This window comes from Herpailurus yagouaroundi, unplaced genomic scaffold, assembly GCF_014898765.1.
Source record: "Herpailurus yagouaroundi ecotype Mexico unplaced genomic scaffold, PumYag 140, whole genome shotgun sequence".
Classification (NCBI taxonomy): domain Eukaryota; kingdom Metazoa; phylum Chordata; class Mammalia; order Carnivora; family Felidae; genus Herpailurus; species Herpailurus yagouaroundi.
Genome location: NW_024412395.1, coordinates 22,145,924 through 22,165,249, shown reverse-complemented (window position 1 = coordinate 22,165,249; position 19,326 = coordinate 22,145,924). Strand labels below are relative to the sequence as shown.

Sequence of the window (19,326 nt, the reverse complement as noted above, 5' to 3'; positions counted from 1 at the left end):
ACTATATCCCAATGTTCTAAAAAAATCTGTTTTTTCAGGGTGCTGGCTACTGCAAAGTAGAAGGGGAATGGTTATACACAATCCACTTAAAGTTTAGAATATGACCACCATTTGTCCTATTTTACTTTAATTGCATAGACAATATTCTTAAGTGTTTCAATCCTTCCTTTATTCTTCTAAGGAAAATTCAGTGTGTGTGTACATGAGTATGTATGTGTATGAGAGATTTTTCACTGCATTCGTACTGTCACTTTGGCCATAATTTTTAAGCACTAATTGTGTTACTAAGTTAGGCCAGGAATGCATTGCCCCAATTCTGGTCTTTTTGATGGAAGCAAATAATTAAGTTGTCAGTTAAAAGTAAGAAGGGATAGAAGGACCAGGGAAAGGGGATCTTTACTTACTACATTAAAGTTATATGACATAAAGTCTTTCAATATTGATGGCAATACATACGTCAAAGCAGATATAGGTATAGTATCTCACAGTTAAGGAATAAGTCTTTAGTAGGTTCCAAAAAATACTAGCTTTCCTATGGAGGAAAGACAATTAGTATGCATAATTTAAAGTTACCATATCAAACACATGGCCCTTTTGCAAAGCATCATAGCAATCTGAAAAAGAAAAGTTCATATATTGAAATAAACACAAAATAAACCAATTAATTCTGAATAAGTAGTAACAACTTTATTTTAACTCAACGTGCTGAAATGCAAAAAATATTTTCAGCAACAAGATACAAAAAGTATGTATCTTATCATTAACATCAGCTGATTAAAAATGAGGCTGAAAAGTTCAATATAAGTCTTTACACATTTGAATCTTGAAAATCAATTTCCCCCAGAATTAATTTTTAAATAATTTTAGCATAAGTTTCTTTTCAAAAATGGGACTCACTTAAGTTATATCTTCATTCTAAAAAACTGGATGTGAAATTAGCTGGGTTACAGTATACAACAATAAACTCTAACAGAAAAATATTTAAATATAAGAATTCCTTTTCAAACATAAAGTCCACATACTGCAAACAGAAGACACGGTGTGGTGATTTCATTCCTAGTGAAGAGGAAGTCTTGCATATGTTAGGCACTCAATATTTGTTCACCTGGACCTAAAACTGACATCATTCCATGAACACTTAAATAAAGTAGAGCTCATAATCTGTATAAAAGAGGTTTGCACAATACTCTTCTATATGCTGAAAGTGCTGTCTTTATAATCTGAAGACACTCACCCACCCACATTATTTTGCAAGAATACACTGACTTTTATCCATCAAAGAGCATGAAGGTCCAAATCAGAATAATTCACCTTTTCATATATACATGGTTATGAAGAAAGCTTTGTTGAGGTGGATTTTAACGAAACAACTTACTGAAGTCTCTAGTGTTCTAATTTAGTAACACTGGGTAGCATATATGACCCATATTTTAATAAAAATTTTACTTGGGTTTTAAATTTATGCACAAAATTTAAATGGATAAATAAATTAGTATAACATTTTTGGCAATTTAAATTCTAACTTAGGTCTAGTTTAAAAATAAGCTAATAATGCTCATGGTTACTTTTTAAGAGTTCTTTGCGAATATTTTAAAACTGAACTTTAAAACTGATGTCCTAAAAAGGCACTGTTTTCATATTTCATCATGCAGTAAAGGTCACATTTTTGAAAATTATAATTTCTTGTCCATCAACTGTCCCCCCAAATAAAGCACATTTAATGAAATATTTCAACTAACCTGAATTTTCAACACTTAACTGAGTCCTATTTTCAGAAATTCACTCTTCTGAACATACCACACACAAGTCTAAGCAAATACAAGTATATGTACACACACACACAAACACGCACACACACGCCCAAATGACATAATACATGCATGGTTCTCCAATTACTATTTCAAGACAATGACACATGAGTATTCAAGGAGGTAACAATGGCAAGCCATAACATTATGGCACCTTCATATTTGTGCTCTAAATACCAATATACGTTAAAATTTAAAAACAAAAAAGGCACAAATATAGTGTTTCTGTATCTCAAGCTGAAGAACAGTTTTCTAATGGTTACTGTGATAACATATAACATTTAAAACCAATCACTTCTTTTTTAAGGAAAAGTTCTGTTTAGGTGACAAAAGGAAAACAAGAGCAGGCTGATAAAAGGCAAAGCTGCTCAGGACAGTCTGTGCCTACTGAACACAGTAGTGTGTAGTTTCAAAACGAGAAAATAAAAAGGCTATTAGAGCACTTTTGTCAGAATACATTAAGTTTTTTTTTCATTGCCTCAAGAACCCACAATACCAAAAAAAAACCCAACAAAAAACAAAAACCAAAAACAAAAAACCAAAAAAAAAACCCAAAAAAACAAAAACCCCAACCCATAATAAATAAAAAAATAAATCAACTATGATAGGATTCTGTTAGTATAATGGTAGGCATTATATTATCTGAAACGTGGACATTTCTAGAGACATGGATATTCTCACAGCACAGTGTTTGACGTTTTTGGTACAAAATGTACTACCAAACTACAAACAAAAAACGAAAAAAACCCTTTATAATAAAACCCTTAGGATTTGCAATAAACACTAAATTAAGTAGGTAAAAGCAAGCCGAAATGCTCATTATATGGGTGTTATTACTGAAGTCACTATGGTTAGAAACGTAGATGCAAGCAGTGAATTAATTCACAATGTGCCTACGTGCATTTGATATAAATGGATACACCAATATATATATATTTTTTGACTCATGACAACAAAATTCTATAGCCTGAGGAATTTTGTTTTGTTGTAAGACCCTGGCAAAATATTAAAAATCTTAACGTGTATATGTATGTGCGTATGTACTTTTTAAATTGTACATTGTAAATTTAATGGACTCAACTTGGTTAAGGAAGTGAGTTTCTGTTTCCTATAGTATTCTTACATAGGATGAAGTTCAATCACATGTAAGAATCCTTCTATCTCAAGGGATTCTTCCAATTTCAAATTTAACAAGATTCCAATTAAACTACATAGAAAGAAATGAAGATATCTGAAAATATGATCTTTTCAAACTAGTTTGCTGTGGTTAACAAATGCTTATCTGATAGTGATTGTTCAATGTAAATATGAATCACTCTTGATATATTCTGACTGCTTCAGTGAATATGTAACAAAGAGATAACAAAAATAAAATCTATTTTAAAACCTCAGGCTCCTTTTTTTTCCTTTTGTTCTAAATTCAAAAACTAAATAAACAAATTATACAAATTTTAATCTGGAGAATAAAGTATGTATGTGAATATATAGGTATATGCATTTTTTTCCAGTGACACACTTTTCCCCTTGTGGTCAAGTATAAATCTTGCCTAAGAAGCATATTGTCACTATTCCATGAAATCAGATGCAGTGACTTGCCACTGCTCCTACTTCTCTGGGACAATGCACCAGGACAGACCTTCACTGTGAACAGAGCTATCAAACACTGAACATGTGTATGTGTTTAAAGCTAAATTCATGTATAATAAAGAACTGGCCCATGAAAAGCAGTTTATAAATAGTTTATCCTGTTCACATTATGCAGAATTTCAGTATCATCCACAATGTTAGTACAGTAACTGAAACAGAAAGGAGAAAGCTAGGGGGGAAAAGGTTCAGAGTGTGGCCTAACATATTTCTAAGGGTTCTCTCCTTTAGTCTGCAAATATCAGTTCACTATTTTTAGAAGGAGAGTAGAGTGTCCAGAATTTTATTGTTCAATTGCCTTCTCCAAAGTGGGATAAGACAGAGTAAATTCAATAATAAATATCTGAAATTCAAACCAATTTAACTATAATCAAGAATACCTTTCTTATCTATTATCACAAACATCCCAGTTGCCTCCCTCAGTCTTAAAAAATTCTTGCAAAAGTTAAGACACAATTAATTATACCTTATTAATACCCTCAAAAACAAACAAAAAATATATGTACCATTTAGCATACAAAAGTTACACATGAAAAGTGCATATATATATATCTTTCTTAATTGGCCCACTCATTAAATTTACATTTGGTCATCCTTTCTTTCAACATGGACAGAATTCTTCATATAAATGTAGGTCACTACAAATTAAAAAAAAATTAATTCAGCACAAAACATGCTTTCTTTTTATTGAAATCTTAACCTCAATCAGTTCTCAGTCATTGTAAACTTGAACAAACCCACAAAGAAACACAAGCAAAGGTTTGTTATGCTTCTCTTAGTCTGCTGGACAGTCAACACACAGAAAAACATCCAAATTTTACTAAAAATTTGGGCCAACTCATTGCATATTTGCCCCCTGAAATGAAAAATAAATTAGAATTGAAGCAGTGTATTGCCGTAACTTACTTTGAAGGTAAGCAGGTTCTCCTATATGTATAGGACTTAGACTGGAGACATTACCAGTAATTTCCAATACGAGTGCTTTTAAGAAGAACCTAGTTTTAAACTTTGAGATAGCATAGGACAAACCCTATAAAATTCATTTTGCTTTTCTCAAACTAATGGAAGATCCTTTTGAAACTTAATATCTTCAGTTATCAATATTACTGCATTATGGAGCTAGTGCAATCCTGCATAGCCTTAGTCAAAATGACAAGGCACAATAAAAAAATTAAAGTATTATATGAACAAGAGAAGTCATTGAAGATAATTTAAGGCCTTGAAGTGAATTAGAGTATAATCAGTCTAATTTAAAGCTGAAGAATAAACCATAAATTATCCACCTGAAATGCAAGCAATATGCTTTTTCAGCTTCTGTTCGTGGACAAGACAACAGAAACAACTCTTGCTTATGGTTTGTTATTAGAATCCTTCTGGACCTGGAGGAGTAAAAGTCAATTCCATTTTTCTACAGTTCATGGAAGATTTCAGGACTGTTTTAGCCGTTTGCGTGGAATGCCAAACTGTGGACATTGTGCAGATGCTAGTGCTCGGAAGGCTTCTGCTACTAAATGAGGGTGAGACTGAATCATGGACTTCCACCCTGATGTTTCCATTATGTCTGCTGCTTGGCTGAAAAATAAAATTAAGTGATGTTTATTAAAGAGTACTTTTCAAAATGCATTGTTGCATTGTTAGTTTTAGAAAAAACCACACATTTCAAAATGTTTCAAGCACTTTTGCCTCTCTATATCGTCAAGCCATGTGAATTCATTAAAATACCATCTTTATGTTACTGGTATTTTCTGTTGCAATTGAAACTTAAATTCTTCTGGAAGTTCTATACTCTGGAAGTATGTGACACTTTTCTCCATAGTCCCAACTCCCATTGTTACCATTTCTGTACCAGCTTTTTAAGAGCTCTTTTCCCTGGCTGTTACACATAGGTTTTCTCTAGAGTTCCAACTTTTGCCCTCACTCTTCTCTCTTAACTTCATCATTCATCCTATTGTATCCACTCTTTACAATTTTAACTATCATACTCAATGATGGTAAACTACTGATTTGCTAAACCTAGCCCTCCCCACAAGGTACAGTCCCAACCACTTGTTCTATTTGGACAGCCTCAAGCCCTAAAAATTCAGGATCGCCAGGAAAGAACTCAACATGTCTCTATCCAAGCTGCAAATTCTTCTTCCCTCATTTCTAATCAGCTAATGCTTCCACCATCACCCAGAGGTAACATCAAAAACCTGGGAATCATCTTAGACTCCATCCTTTCCAATCAATCATCAAAGCCCTATTTTAATTTCCAAAGATATTTTGAATTCCCAGTCAAGGTTCACATCATCTCACATTTGGATTATCACAACAGTCTCCTAAGTTGTCTTCTAGTTTCCTATCTTGCTCCTCTCAAACTGGCTTCCATGAACTGCCTTAGTAACACAAATATGACTATGTTACACCCTATTGTTCCCTAATGCCTGTACCCAAGTTCTTTAGAAAAAGAAACAATTTTTCCTACTTCCTCTCTCTACCTTTGTATCTCTCCTTACATGCTCAGGTAACTGCTCATTGTATACTGAATGTACAACATGGTCTACTGAGCATGCAGAGTAAATACCTAATCTAGTTATCCTAGTCTCTTTTCTCCCTTATATCCATCCACCATCCAAATAATATCCAAATATTATAGACTGTCCTTTCAAAATGTTTTATCCTTTCATTTCTCTCTAGCCCCAACTGTCACCAATCAACTCTAATTTCAACTCTCATCTCTTGCTCATCTCTTGCCTGCACTACTCCAGCAACTTTCCAATGTGTCTCCTGTGTTTAACCTTGCTCAACTGTCACCACAACCACCACCTCAAGCTCCCCACAATATATTCTCTACCTTGTATGCAGAGAGATTGCTAAAAATGAAACTCTGATCATGCCCTATACTAGGTTAAAACCTTTTATTGGATACCCATTTCTCTTTGAATGTCTAAAAGTCCCAATGTTATTTACATGGCCTTCCAGGATCTGACCTTTGTCTGCTTTCTCCAGCTTCTTCTCATAACCTCTCTCTGACTCTATATTGTTCTTTATCACCAAAACTTTGCACACCTGATTCCCTTTTTTTGGGATAAACTTTCATGCTTCTTCCCTCTTCTTTACCATGGTAACTCCTACTAATACTCCAGGTGTTTATTTATACAATAATTCCTCAAAAAGGCTTTCTTTCACTCCTAGTTTACGTAAGGTTCTTTTGCTGTATGCTTGGGATATACATTATCTATTGTTATGCTTTATTTCAATTACTTGTTTAATTCCTATTTGTTTCTTGCTAAACTAAACACTCCATAAAGGTAGGGGAAACATCTGTCATGTTCATCACTATATTTTTTTGTACTAAGCACACTGCCTGAGGTATTTACTTGATAATAAATATAAACGTATGTCAAATGAATGGATCACCTACTGCTTCATGCTTCTATACTTTGGATCAAGTGATCCCTTCTGTTTATAATGCTTGTTATTTCCTTCTTAGTTTCACTAACTCCTATTTGTGTTTAAAGACTCAGATGTCATCTGTAGGAAGCCATTCCTAAACCATCCAGTCTTTGTCAAGTGCCCTGCACATGTCTTCCTTTATCATGTTACTTACCACATTATGAAATAATATATACATGTATTTCTTTCATTAGACAAATTTCTCAAGAAAAGGATTTTTCCCTATTTTTATATGCAGCACCCTAGCACAGTACTTGAGACACAGATGCTAGGTAAATGTTTGTGGAACTAAACAGTAGCTAAATAAAACAACTTTTTAAAAATTTGCCTGACATCATATTACCTGTATGTAATTATGTTTATCATTTTAACTAACTGTTTGGAGTCACATAAATACCTCTTAATATACCTGGCATTTTCATTTATTTAATTCACAAAGATCTATTGAAAGTCTGTACATACAACAGCTACTCCAGGGGATATAAAATAAGGGGATAAAAAAATTATCATTGAATGCTAATATATTTTAAATTTAAATAGATTTTTCTGTGATCATATACCATGACAATAAGGTATCATCAAATACTAACCAATATACCACCAGTGACTTAAACGTAGTTACTAATTTTTACTTTGTGAAAACAGAATTCACAAACTGATAGGAATTCAGAGTTAACAACATAATAGAGTTTAAAAGAATGGGAAGTAATCAGGTCAACATTCATTTTATTGTCTCTAACACTGTCTTTTTTCACTTAAATCTACTTTTGATAAAGTGTGAAAATGGAATTTAAGGGTTTATTGGTAAAAACTAATCAAAAGCAGGTGAAAATTCAAACTATCAACTCTTCACCTTTTCTGATTTTGAAAAATTACAAAAAGTAGAAAATCACTCTAAAAATAGGAGAAGAAAACAAAAAAGGAAATAATAAGTTCCAATAGTTCATATTCAGAAGGTTGTCTTAGAAAAATGTAACAACTACCACACAGTTTCAACAGGGAAAGGAAAGAACAAACTGCTACCAGTAGAGAATATGAAGCAGCTAGCCTAAAATACTATATGATGCAAGGTACTTGGCTAACCTAAGAAGCAGTGGGTGAGTAGTCAAATATAAAGACTGTCTAGGCAAATAGGGAACATCCCTCATAGGAAAAAATAAGTATTTCCCAACATCTTTAGAAATGTTTTCTGAAGGGACAGGGAAAAAATCTAGTAGCCACTGAAATACATGGGCTCAGCTATATACTGTGAGCGTATGTGCTTAAAAAATTAAACTGTCTATCCCAGTTCACATTAGAAGCTGATCTACAAGGGAGCATAGCCTCAAGAATCCACCAAATCATACTATTATGTTTTAAAATAACTGGCAGTTTGCTTCATACAACTAATATCTGGATTCATACTTATTGTAGATGAGCAAATGGCTATGCAAACACTTAATTTCATGTATGCAGATCAACTTTAAGTCAGAAACTGATGTCATCTTACTTGCTGTTCCAGTTTTTCCCATCTTTACACCCAAGTTGTCGAAGTACACTGCACCTGCATTAAAGATTTAAACACACTTAAAAAAAAGTCCAGTGAAAAAATGTTGAAGGTGTCATACCCACTGAAATACAGGCATAGCTTACCTATTAATAAAGTCTATGGCTTGTGCTTTCAACTGTTCTGCACTGTGCAAATCTGCAAGGACAAGGGTATCAGCAACATTTTCTACCGAGAGGTTACTACACAAAGCTTCTTCACACATGACCTTCAGCCGTTCCAGTGCATACTATCCAAAAGGAAAACACAGCAATTAAACATTTACTCAAACTATCAAGTTTCAAATACTTGGTATTTATAACTTAGAAAATAAATTTAAAGCACATTATACTTTGAACTGAGGGTAAAAAAAAGTCCTGAAGTTATTTTAACCTAATATTTAAGAAGATACTAATCAATGAATTCAAGAGAAAGACCAATTTTCTTTAGGAAATTTCAATTTGTGCAAAATATGTACTGTCAATTTTAAAAACAGGGTTTTATTCTTTAAAAACAAAACAAAACAAAAAAAACAAAAAAACAAAAACCCTTCTTGCTCAAACTCTTAATGAGTGAATTTCTCTTCTCTATTTTAAACACCAGAGTGTACCAGCCAGTACACTGTCTGTTGCCACTGCTCAATCTTGAAGAATGAATTATAAAAGGCCAACAAATCATTTTGATAACCACTTCTTTAGTTATTAGGACTTTAGCAGCTTTACTGAAAATTTATAATTGATATACAATAAACTGCAAATAAAGTTTATACAGTCATATGACCATCATTAAATCATGACACTGAACATAATCATCATCCCCAAAAGTTTCCTCCTACCCCTTTATAATCCTTCCTTTTCACCCCACCTCAGGCCACACCTCTGATATGCTTTCTACTGCTGTAGTTTAAATTTTCTGGTATCTTCTATAAATGGAATCATATAATTTGTGACTGGCTTCTCAGCATAATTATTTTGAGATTCATACATGTCACTACCATTTTATCAGCAGTTCAATGCTTTTTATTGCTGAATAATAATATTCCATTGTGTACAGACATACCACAATTCGTTTCTGCAATCCTCTCTTGATAAACAATTGGTGTTTCCAGTTTTTAGCTATTATAAATAAAGCGACTATAAACATTCATATAAGTTACTGTATGGGAATATGCTTTCTTTTCTCTTAGATAAAGTAGACTCACTGAATCAGATGGCAAGTGTAAAACATTTTTTCTTTTTTAATATTTGAGGGGGAAGGGAAGGACAGAGGATCAGAAGCAGGCTCTGTGCTGACAGCAGATAGTCTGATGAGGGGCTTGAACTCATGAACCATGAGATCATGACCTGAGCCGAAGTCGGATGCTTAACTGACTGAGTTACCCAGGAGCCCCAAGTGTAAAACTTTTAGAGAAGCTGCCAATCTTCCAAAATGGTTGTTACCATTTTATATTTCCATCAGCAGTGTATGAGAGTCCTTATTCTTCCACATCCTTGACTATACTTAGTATGGTCTTTGTAATTTTATCTATTACAATACATTTGTAGAAATATCTCATGGTTTTAATTTATATTCCCCTAGTAACTAATGGTGATGAGCATCTTTTGATGTCGTTAACTGACATTAGTTCAGGAAGTGTTCAAATATTTTCTCTATTTTTAGAAATAACATTGTTTTCTTATAGTTGAGTTTTGAGAGTTCTTTATAGAGTTTATATACAAAAGTCTGTTAGCAGATATATTCTGAATATAAGGTGCTCATCAGATATATGCTTTGCAAAGAATTTTCTCCTAGTTTGCGGCTAGTCTTTTTCATTCTGTGTTTTCTGAGGAAGTTTTAAAATTTTATTTAAGTCTAATTTGTCTATTTTTCTTTTATGTATTGTTGTTTGGTTTTATAGCTAAGAATTCTTTGCCTAACACAAGATTACAAAGACTTTCTCCTATGTTTTCTCTTAGAAGTTTTAGATTTTAGGTTTAAAATCAATTTTGTATGACTTTTCGTACTTGGCGTGAAGTTCACATGAAAAGTTCATTTTTTTCAGGAATATAGGTATCCAACTGTTCCAGCACCACTTGCTGAAAAGACTATCCCTTCTTCACTGAATCGTCTTTGCACTTTCATCAAAAATTAGATATCCAGGGGTGCCTGGGTGGCTCAGTCGGTTGGGCGTCCGACTTCGGCTCAGGTCATGATCTTGCGGTCTGTGAGTTCGAGCCCCGTGTCGGGCTCTGGGCTGATGGCTCAGAGCCTGGAGCCTGCTTCCGATTCTGTGTCTCCCTCTCTCTCTGCCCCTCCCCCATTCATGCTCTCTCTCTGTCTCAAAAATAAATAAAACATTAAAAAAAAAATTAGCTATCCAGATATGTGAGAGCCTATTTCTATACTCTCCATTCTGTTCAAATGAGTTGTCTATCTTGTCACCAATACAACATGGTCTTAAATTCTGAAGCTTTATAATAAGTCTTGTCATCACGCAGTGTTAGTCCTCTATTTTGACCTTCTTTTCTCAAAGTTATCAGATTTCTCTAGGTCCTCCCACTTGCACATAAATTTAAAATTCATTTGTCAAAAAACCCCACACAAAACCTACAAGAGACATGTTGGTTCTACTAATGAATTTTAAGAACTGAAATTTTAACAATATTGAGAGTTCTTTTTTAAAATTTTTTTTTTCAACGTTTTTTATTTATTTTTGGGACAGAGAGAGACAGAGCATGAACGGGGGAGGGGCAGAGAGAGAGGGAAACACAGAATCGGAAACAGGCTCCAGGCTCCGAGCCATCAGCCCAGAGCCTGACGCGGGGCTCGAACTCACAGACCGCGAGATCGTGACCTGGCTGAAGTCGGACGCTTAACCGACTGCGCCACCCAGGCGCCCCAAGAGTTCTAATCCATGAACAAAATTTCCCTTTCCATTTATTTAAGTAGTACCTGAATTTCACTTATTAATATATTGTAATTATTGGTATAGTCTTGAAGGTCTTCTCAGATTTATGCCTATATGTTTAATATTTTTGATACTACTACAAATGTCATTTTTTTTAATTTAAATTTTTATAAAGTTATAGATTCATGTACAGTTGTAAGAAATAATAGATTCCAGAGCTGCCTGGGTGGCTCAGCTGGGTTAAGCGTCTAACTATTGATTTCGGCTCAGGTCATGATCTCACAGTTCATGATCAAGCCCCACATTGGGCTCTGTGCTAACACATGGAACCTGCTTAGGATTTTCTCTCTCCTTCTCCCCCAGTCACACTCTCTCTAAATAAATAAATATTAAAAAAAGAAAGAGAAAAATAATAGATTCCAGCTCAAGAAGAAAGTGGCAGAGTAAGTAGACCCTAGGCTCCTCTTATCCCATGAACACAACTAGATAACTACCAAATCATCCAAAATACGCCAGAAATAAACCAGAAGATGGACAAAACTAACAACTAAAGGGAGAGAAGAGGCGATGTTGAAGAAGGTAGGAAGTGTGGAGACGTGGTTTAGGGGAGAAATGTATCATGGGTGCTGTGGAGGGGAGGAGCCATGGTCATGGAGAAGGGCCAGAGAGAAAGGAGCATACAGGGGGATGTAAAGGAGAATGTTTCCCCAAAAATATTGGTTTGCAAAATGAGAGAAGCTGAATTTCATGAGTTCTTGCAACACGTGGAGATTAAAGCCTAGAGATTTAAAGGTCAGTAAGTGGGCTTGCTCTGCTCCTGAAAGGAAAGCAGACAAACAAGCCAGGAACAGACAGAATGAAACAGCAATCTGAAGAAAATCTGGGACAAACAGGGGGAGATTATTTGCTCCTCTAGGAGGACATTCTTGAGAGGCAGCATTCATGGAGACAGTTCTCCCAGAACAAAGGAGCTGGCCAGCACCAGTTACTTCCCCAACCCCTCAGCATAAACACAGAGCCACATGCAGGAAACAGCACAGGATGGCACTGGCTGCTGAACTTGCTTACAACAAGCTCCACTCCCCTGAGTTCAGGCAGAACTGCCCTTCTCAGTCAAGCTTCCCTCAGTCCCAGCACAGAGAGACCTGAACAACGCCCTGCCCATACTATATCTAACCGTGAGTTCTGCAGGGCCTCAGTTCTGGATAAAGTAGTATCAGGTCTCATTTCACAAGCAGATCAGAGCACATCTAGGTAAAACTTTCCACAATGAGGCCAGGTACCAAACACTGCCTACAGCAGGCAAGGAGAGCATCTGCAGACAATCAGCCTGAAGGATAGAGCAAACAAAACACAATAGGAGAGCTCACACAGCACATATCTGAAGAACTCTATGAAGCATCAGGCCCTGGGAACATGACTTAGGCCATTACTTTCAGAAACAGGAGACATAAATGGCCTTTCTAACACACAGAAGCAGGCAGACATAGACAAAATGAGAAGACAAGGAAATTATTCAAGAACAAGATGAAGTCACAGCCAGGGGTCTAAGTGAAACAGATATAAGTAACATGCCTGATGGAGAATTAAAGTAATGAACATAAGACACCCACTGGGCTTGAGAAAAGAATGGAAAAAGTTAGTGAGACTCTTACCACAGAGATAAAAGAGTTAAAAAAGAATCAATCAGAGATGAAGAATACAATAAATGAGATTAGAAACAGGCTTGATACAATGAACAGCAAACTGGAAGAAGCAGAGAAATGAATTAGTGACCTAGAAGACAAAATAGAAAATAATGAAAACTGAACAAAAGAAAAAGAATTATGCAACCTGAGAATCGAGTTAGAGAACTCAGTGACTCCATGAAATGTAATATTTGTATCATAGGAATCCTAGAAGATGACAGAGTAAAAGGTGTCAGAAAATTTGAGGAAGTGATAGCCGAAAACTTCCCTAATCTGGGGGAAGGAAAGAGACATACAGATATAGAAGGCAGAGAGCTCCCATCAAAATCAGCAAAAGCAGGCCCACACCAAGACATACTGTAATTAAGTTGCACAGTATAGTGATAAAGAAAAAATCTTAGAAACAGCAAGACAGAAGACATCTTTACTTACAAGGTAAGACCCATAATGGTAGTTAGAGATTTCTCAACAGAAACATGGCAGGCCAGAAGACAGTGGCACGACATATTCAAAGTGCTGAGTGGGAAAAATCTGCACCCAAGAATACTCCATCTAGCAGGATACAATTCAGAATAGAAGGAAAGAGAAAGAGTTTCACGGACAAGCAAAAACTAAAGGAGTTTGTGACTACTAAACCAGTTCTTGCAAGAAATATTAAAGTATATACTTTGAGTGCAAAGGAGAGGCCAAAAGTGACAAAGACAAGAAAGGATCATAGAAAATCTCCAGAAACAATAGCAAAACAAGTAATAATATGGCTGTAAATATATATCCATCAGTAATTACTCTGAATGTAAATGGACTAAAAGCTCCAATCAAAAGACATAGGAGGACAGAATAGATAAAAAAATAAGAACTATCTATATGCTGCCTACAACAGACTCATTTTAGAACTAAAGACATCTGCAGATTGAAAGTGAGGGGATGGTGGGGGACTTGAATGGTTCAATCAGCTAAGCATCCGACTCTTGATTTCAGATCAGGTCATGATCTCCTGGTCATGGGATTGAGCCTCATGTCAGGCTCCATACAGAGCATGCAGCCTGCTTGGGATTCTCTCTCTCCCTCTCTCTGCTCTTCCCTCTTCTCTCTCTCAAAAATAAATAAATAAACTTAAAAAAAAAAAGTAAGTGAGGGTACGGAAAAACATTACCATGCAAACAGATGTCAAAAAAAAGCTGGAGTAGCAATACTTATATCGGACAAACTACACTTTAAAACAAAGACTGTAACAAGAGACAAAGAAGGGTATTATATCATAATAAAGGGGACAATCCAACAAGAAGATATAACAATTGTAAATATTTATGCACCAAACATGAAAGCACCCAAATACATAAATGTCAATAGCAAACATACAAGAACTAATTGATAAGAATACAATAATAGTAGGAAACTTTAATACCCCACACACCAATGGACAGATCATCTAAACAGAAAATCAACAAGGAGACAATGGCTTTGAATGACACACTGGACCTGATGGACTTAACAAATATATTCAGAACATTTCATCCCAAAACAGCAGAATACACATTCTTTTCAAATGCACTTGGGAAATTCTCCAGGATAGATTACAGATTAGGCCACAAATTAGGTCTTAACAAATACAAAAAGACTGGAATCATACCATCCATCTTTTCTGATCACAATGGTATGAAACTAGAAGTGAACCACAAGAAAAAATTTGGAAAGACCACAAACAACATGGAGGTTAAACATGCTACTAAACAATGAATGAGTCAAACAGGAAATCAAAGAACTACAAAAAGTTCATGGAAACAAATGAAAATGAAAACACCAGGGTCTAAAACATTTGGGATGCAGAAAAAGTGGTCCTAAGAGGGACATATATAGCAATACAGGCTTACCTTAACAGGCAAGCAAAATCTGAAATATACAACCTAACATTACACCTAAAGGAGTCATTAACAGAACAACAAATAAAGCCTAAATCCAGCAGAAGGAGGGAAATAATAAAGATTGTAGCAGAAATAAATAATACAGAAACTAAAACAAAACAAAACAAACAAAAAATAATAGAACAGGTCAATGAAACCAGGAGCTGGTTCTTTGGAAACATTAGCAGAATCTATAAACCTCTAGCCAGACTTACCAAGAAGAAAAGAGAAAGGACTTCAAAATAAAATCATAAATGAGAGAAGAGAAATAATAACACCACAGAAACACAAGTATAAAAGAATATTATCAAAAACCATATGTCAACAAATTGGACAACCTGGAAGAAATGGATAAATTCCTAGAAACACATAAACTGCCAAAGCTGAAACAGGAAGAAACAGAAAACCTGAACAGACCGATTACCAGCAAAGAAATTAAATCAGTAATCAAAAAACTCCCAATAAACAGAAGTCCAGGACCAGATGGCTTCACATATGAATTTTACCAATCATTTAAAGAAGAGTTAGTGCCTATTCTTCTCAAACTATTCCAAAAAATAGAAAAGGGAAACTTCCAAATTCATTCTGATGAATGAATTACCCTGATATCAAAACCAGATAAATTCTTCATTAAAAAAGAGAACTGAAGGCCAATATGCCCGATGAACATGGATGCAAAAAATCTCAATAAAATACTAACAAACAGAATCCAACAATACATTAAAAAAATCATTTACCACAATAAAGTAAGATTTATTCCTGGGTTTCAAGAGTGGTTCAATATTCACAAATCAATCAAGGTGATACACCACATTATTAAAAGAAAGGATAGGAACCATACAATCATTTCAATACATACAGAAACAGCATTTGACAAAGTACAACACCCACTGATGATAAAAACCCTCAACAAGGTAGGTTTAGAGGGAACATACCTGAACATAATAAAGGCCATATATGAAAACCCACAGCTAGAATCATCCTCAATGTGGAAAAACTGAGAGCCTTTCCCTTAAGGTCAGGAACAAGACAAGGATGTCCACTCTCACCGCTTTTATTCAACATAGTACTGCAAGTTCTGGCCACAGCAATTAGACAACAAAAAGAAACAAAAGGCATCCAAATCAGCAAGGAAAAAGTAAAACTTTCACTATAAGCAGATGACATGATACTCTATATAGAAATCTGAAGGCTCCACAAAGAAACCACTAGAACTGATACATGAATTCAGTAAAGTTGCAGGATATAAAATCAGTGTATAGTCATGTGTTGCATTTCTATACACCAATAATGAAGCAGCAGAAAAAGAAATCAAGGAATCAATGCCACTTACAACTCTACCAAAAATGAAAAGATACTCAGGAATAAACCTAACCAGAAGTGAAAGTACTCTGTAAACCATAAAACACTGATGACACAAAGAAATGAGAAGACATTCCATGCTCATGGATTGGAAGCATACATATTGCTAAAATGTCAATACTACTCAAAGCAATCTACACATTTAATGCAATCCCTATCAAAACACCAACAGTACTTTTCCCAGCAATAGAAGAATCCTAAAATTTATATGGAACCACAAGAGACCACAAATAGCCAAAGCCACCTTGAAATAGAAAAGCAAAACTAGGGGCACCTGAGTGGCTCAGTTGGTTAAGTGTCCGACTCTTCATTTTAACTCAGGTTATGTTCTCACAGTCATGGGATTAACCCCGCATCAGGCTCTGTGCAGAGCATGTAGCCTGCTTGGGATTCATTCTCTCTCTCTTTCTCTCTCTCTCCCCACCTCCTGCATATCGCCTGCTCACATGCTCACATGCTCATTCTCTCTTTACAAAAAAAAGAAAGAAAAAGCTGGACATATCCCAATTCCAGATTTCAAATTATATTTCGAAGCTATAATAATCAAAACAGTATGGTAGTGGCATAAAAAGAGACACACAGATTAATGAAACAGAGTAGAAAACCCAGAAATGAGCACAAAACTATATGGTCAATTAATCTTCAACACAGCAGTAAAGAATATCCAATAGAAAAAAGATAGTCTCTTCAACAAATGATGCTGAGCAACTGTACAGCAGCATGCAAAAGAATGAAACTGGACCACTTTCTTACCCCATGCACAAAAAGAAATTCAAAATGGATTAAAGACCTCAATGTGAGACCTGAAACAATAAAAATCCTAGAGGAGAACACAGGGAGTAACCTCTTTGACACTGGCTGCAGCAACTTCTTTCTTGCATGGGCTAGGGAAACAAAAGCAAAGATAAACTTTTGGGACTTCATCAGAACAAAAAGCTTCTGAACAACAAATGAAACAATCAACAAAACTAAAGGCAACCCATGGAATGGGAGAAGATATCTGCAAATGATATATCCAGTAAGGGGTTAATATTTCAAATATATAAAGAACCTACAAAATACCCCTCAAAAAGAATAATCCAATTAAAACATGGGCATAAGACATGAGTAGACATTTTTCCAAAGACATCAGATGGCCAACAGACACATGAAAAGATGTTCAACATCACTCATCACCAGGGAAATACAAATCAAAACTACAATGAGATATCACACAGATGTCAGAATGGCTTAAAATCGAAAACATAGGAAACAATAGGTGTTGGTGAGGATGTTCAGAAAGGAGAACCTCTTGCACTGTTGGTGGGAATGCAAACTGGTGCAGCCATTCTGGAAAACAGTATGAAGGTTCTTGAAAAAATTAAAAACAGAACTATCCTATGATTCAGCAATTGCCCTACTAGATATTTACCCAAAGAATACTAAAATACTAATTCAAAGGAAAATATGCACCCCCATGTTTATAGCAGCATTATCTACAATAGCCAAATTATGAAAACAGCCCAAGTGTCCATCAACTGATAAATGGATAAAGAAGTTGTGGTATAGATATACAATGGAATATTACTGGGCTATAAAAAGGAATGAAATCTTGCCATTTGCAACAACATGGATGACACTAGAGAGTATTATACTAACAGAAATAAATCAGTCACAGGAAGACAAATACCATATGATTTCAGACAAATACCATATGATTTCATTCATATGTGGAATTTAAGAAACAAACGAGGGGGGAAAAAGTGAGAGAGAGGTAAACCAAGAACACAGGGTCTAAACTACAGAGAACAAATTGATGGTTACTAGAAGAGAAGTGGGTGGGGAAATGGTTTAAACAGGTGATGGGGATTAAGGAGTGCACTTGTGATGAACACTTGTGTGTGGAATGGTTGAATCACTATATTGTACACCTGAAACTAGTATTACACTGTATGTTAACTAACTGGAATTTAAACAACTTGGGAGTGGGGGAAAGAGAAAGAATAGATTCCATATACTCTTGGCTTGGTAATGGTTCCAATGGTAATATTTTGCAAAACAAGTACAATATCGTACTCTCTTCCCTACCCTCTATGTGGTATATGTGTATGTGTACATAAAGACATGTACATATGTGCATAGACAGGCATACTCATAAACTTATTTATATGGACAGAAGCATAAACATCAAAACGTTCAAGAAAACCTCCCAATGTGCTTTCAGGATTGAAAACTACTGGCTTTGAGATTTTCTGGTATTTTTGCATTGTTTCTGAAACTTTAAGAAATAACCATTACAAAAGAATATTATAAAATTAGCATTATTTTTTCTCTTTCTATGCTATCATGTTAAAAAATATATATCTCTGAATACAGGCAATTAAGTTAGGAAAAAATCCAATACTTTTTTCCTTTTTTATTTCATTATTTTATTTTATTCATATATTCTAACTGGCTCAAGATATTTATATGCCTTATTGATTAAAAAAAATCTCATTTCCATATCATCTCATTGCATGCTATTTCATAATACACTCAAGAGCCATCTACAAACAGTATAAATTAATTCCTCAGCATTTCAAGTTACTTAGGATTTTCATTTGATGATAACTTTCTAGATACATCAAGCTTGAGTACAGTTTTCAGCGCTTTAGACCTACTTACTTTGTCTGCAGCTGCCAACAAGTTGTCAGCCATTTTATCAAGGTTTGGTGCTTTCCCTGTGTAAATGAATCTCATCATTTCTTTAAAAACCTCAGGGTCTACATCATTTATTTCCACTCGATTCTGATATTGAAAACAACACAAAAGTTATACTCAAACAACACACACACACACACACAAATGAACCTAAGAGAAACTTTGACAATAATTTAACTAAATTTGCACTCAAAGACTCTATTTTAAAATGGAGGTAAGTAAATCTTCAGTAACCTAAGCAGGCAAAGTGAAGCAAGCAGGTTAACAGAAGTATACCGAGTCAAGCACTACCATGTGGGTATATAAAACTTCAATATCTCAATTAAAAAGGGTAAAACAACAAACCAACAAAAAGAAAACCAAATTAAGGTCTTTAGGCCAAACAAAATACGTATGT

General features: G+C 35.0%; 1 protein-coding gene across 4 annotated transcripts in view; it reads right to left on the bottom strand.

The window, feature by feature from the left end:
* Positions 1-665: 665 nt before the first annotated feature.
* The window catches only part of SPOPL (speckle type BTB/POZ protein like), an 83,521-nt gene continuing 64,860 nt past the window's right edge, over positions 666-19,326 (bottom strand). For all 4 annotated transcript variants that reach the window (XM_040474965.1, XM_040474964.1, XM_040474963.1 and 1 more), the window contains 4 exons: positions 18,894-19,016; positions 8,520-8,662; positions 8,377-8,430; positions 666-5,024 (listed from right to left, as the gene is read on the bottom strand). In XM_040474965.1, coding sequence (XP_040330899.1) covers positions 4,880-5,024; positions 8,377-8,430; positions 8,520-8,662; positions 18,894-19,016 — 465 coding nt within the window. In that variant the 3' untranslated portion in view covers positions 666-4,879. The remainder of the gene's footprint in view (positions 5,025-8,376; positions 8,431-8,519; positions 8,663-18,893; positions 19,017-19,326) is intronic.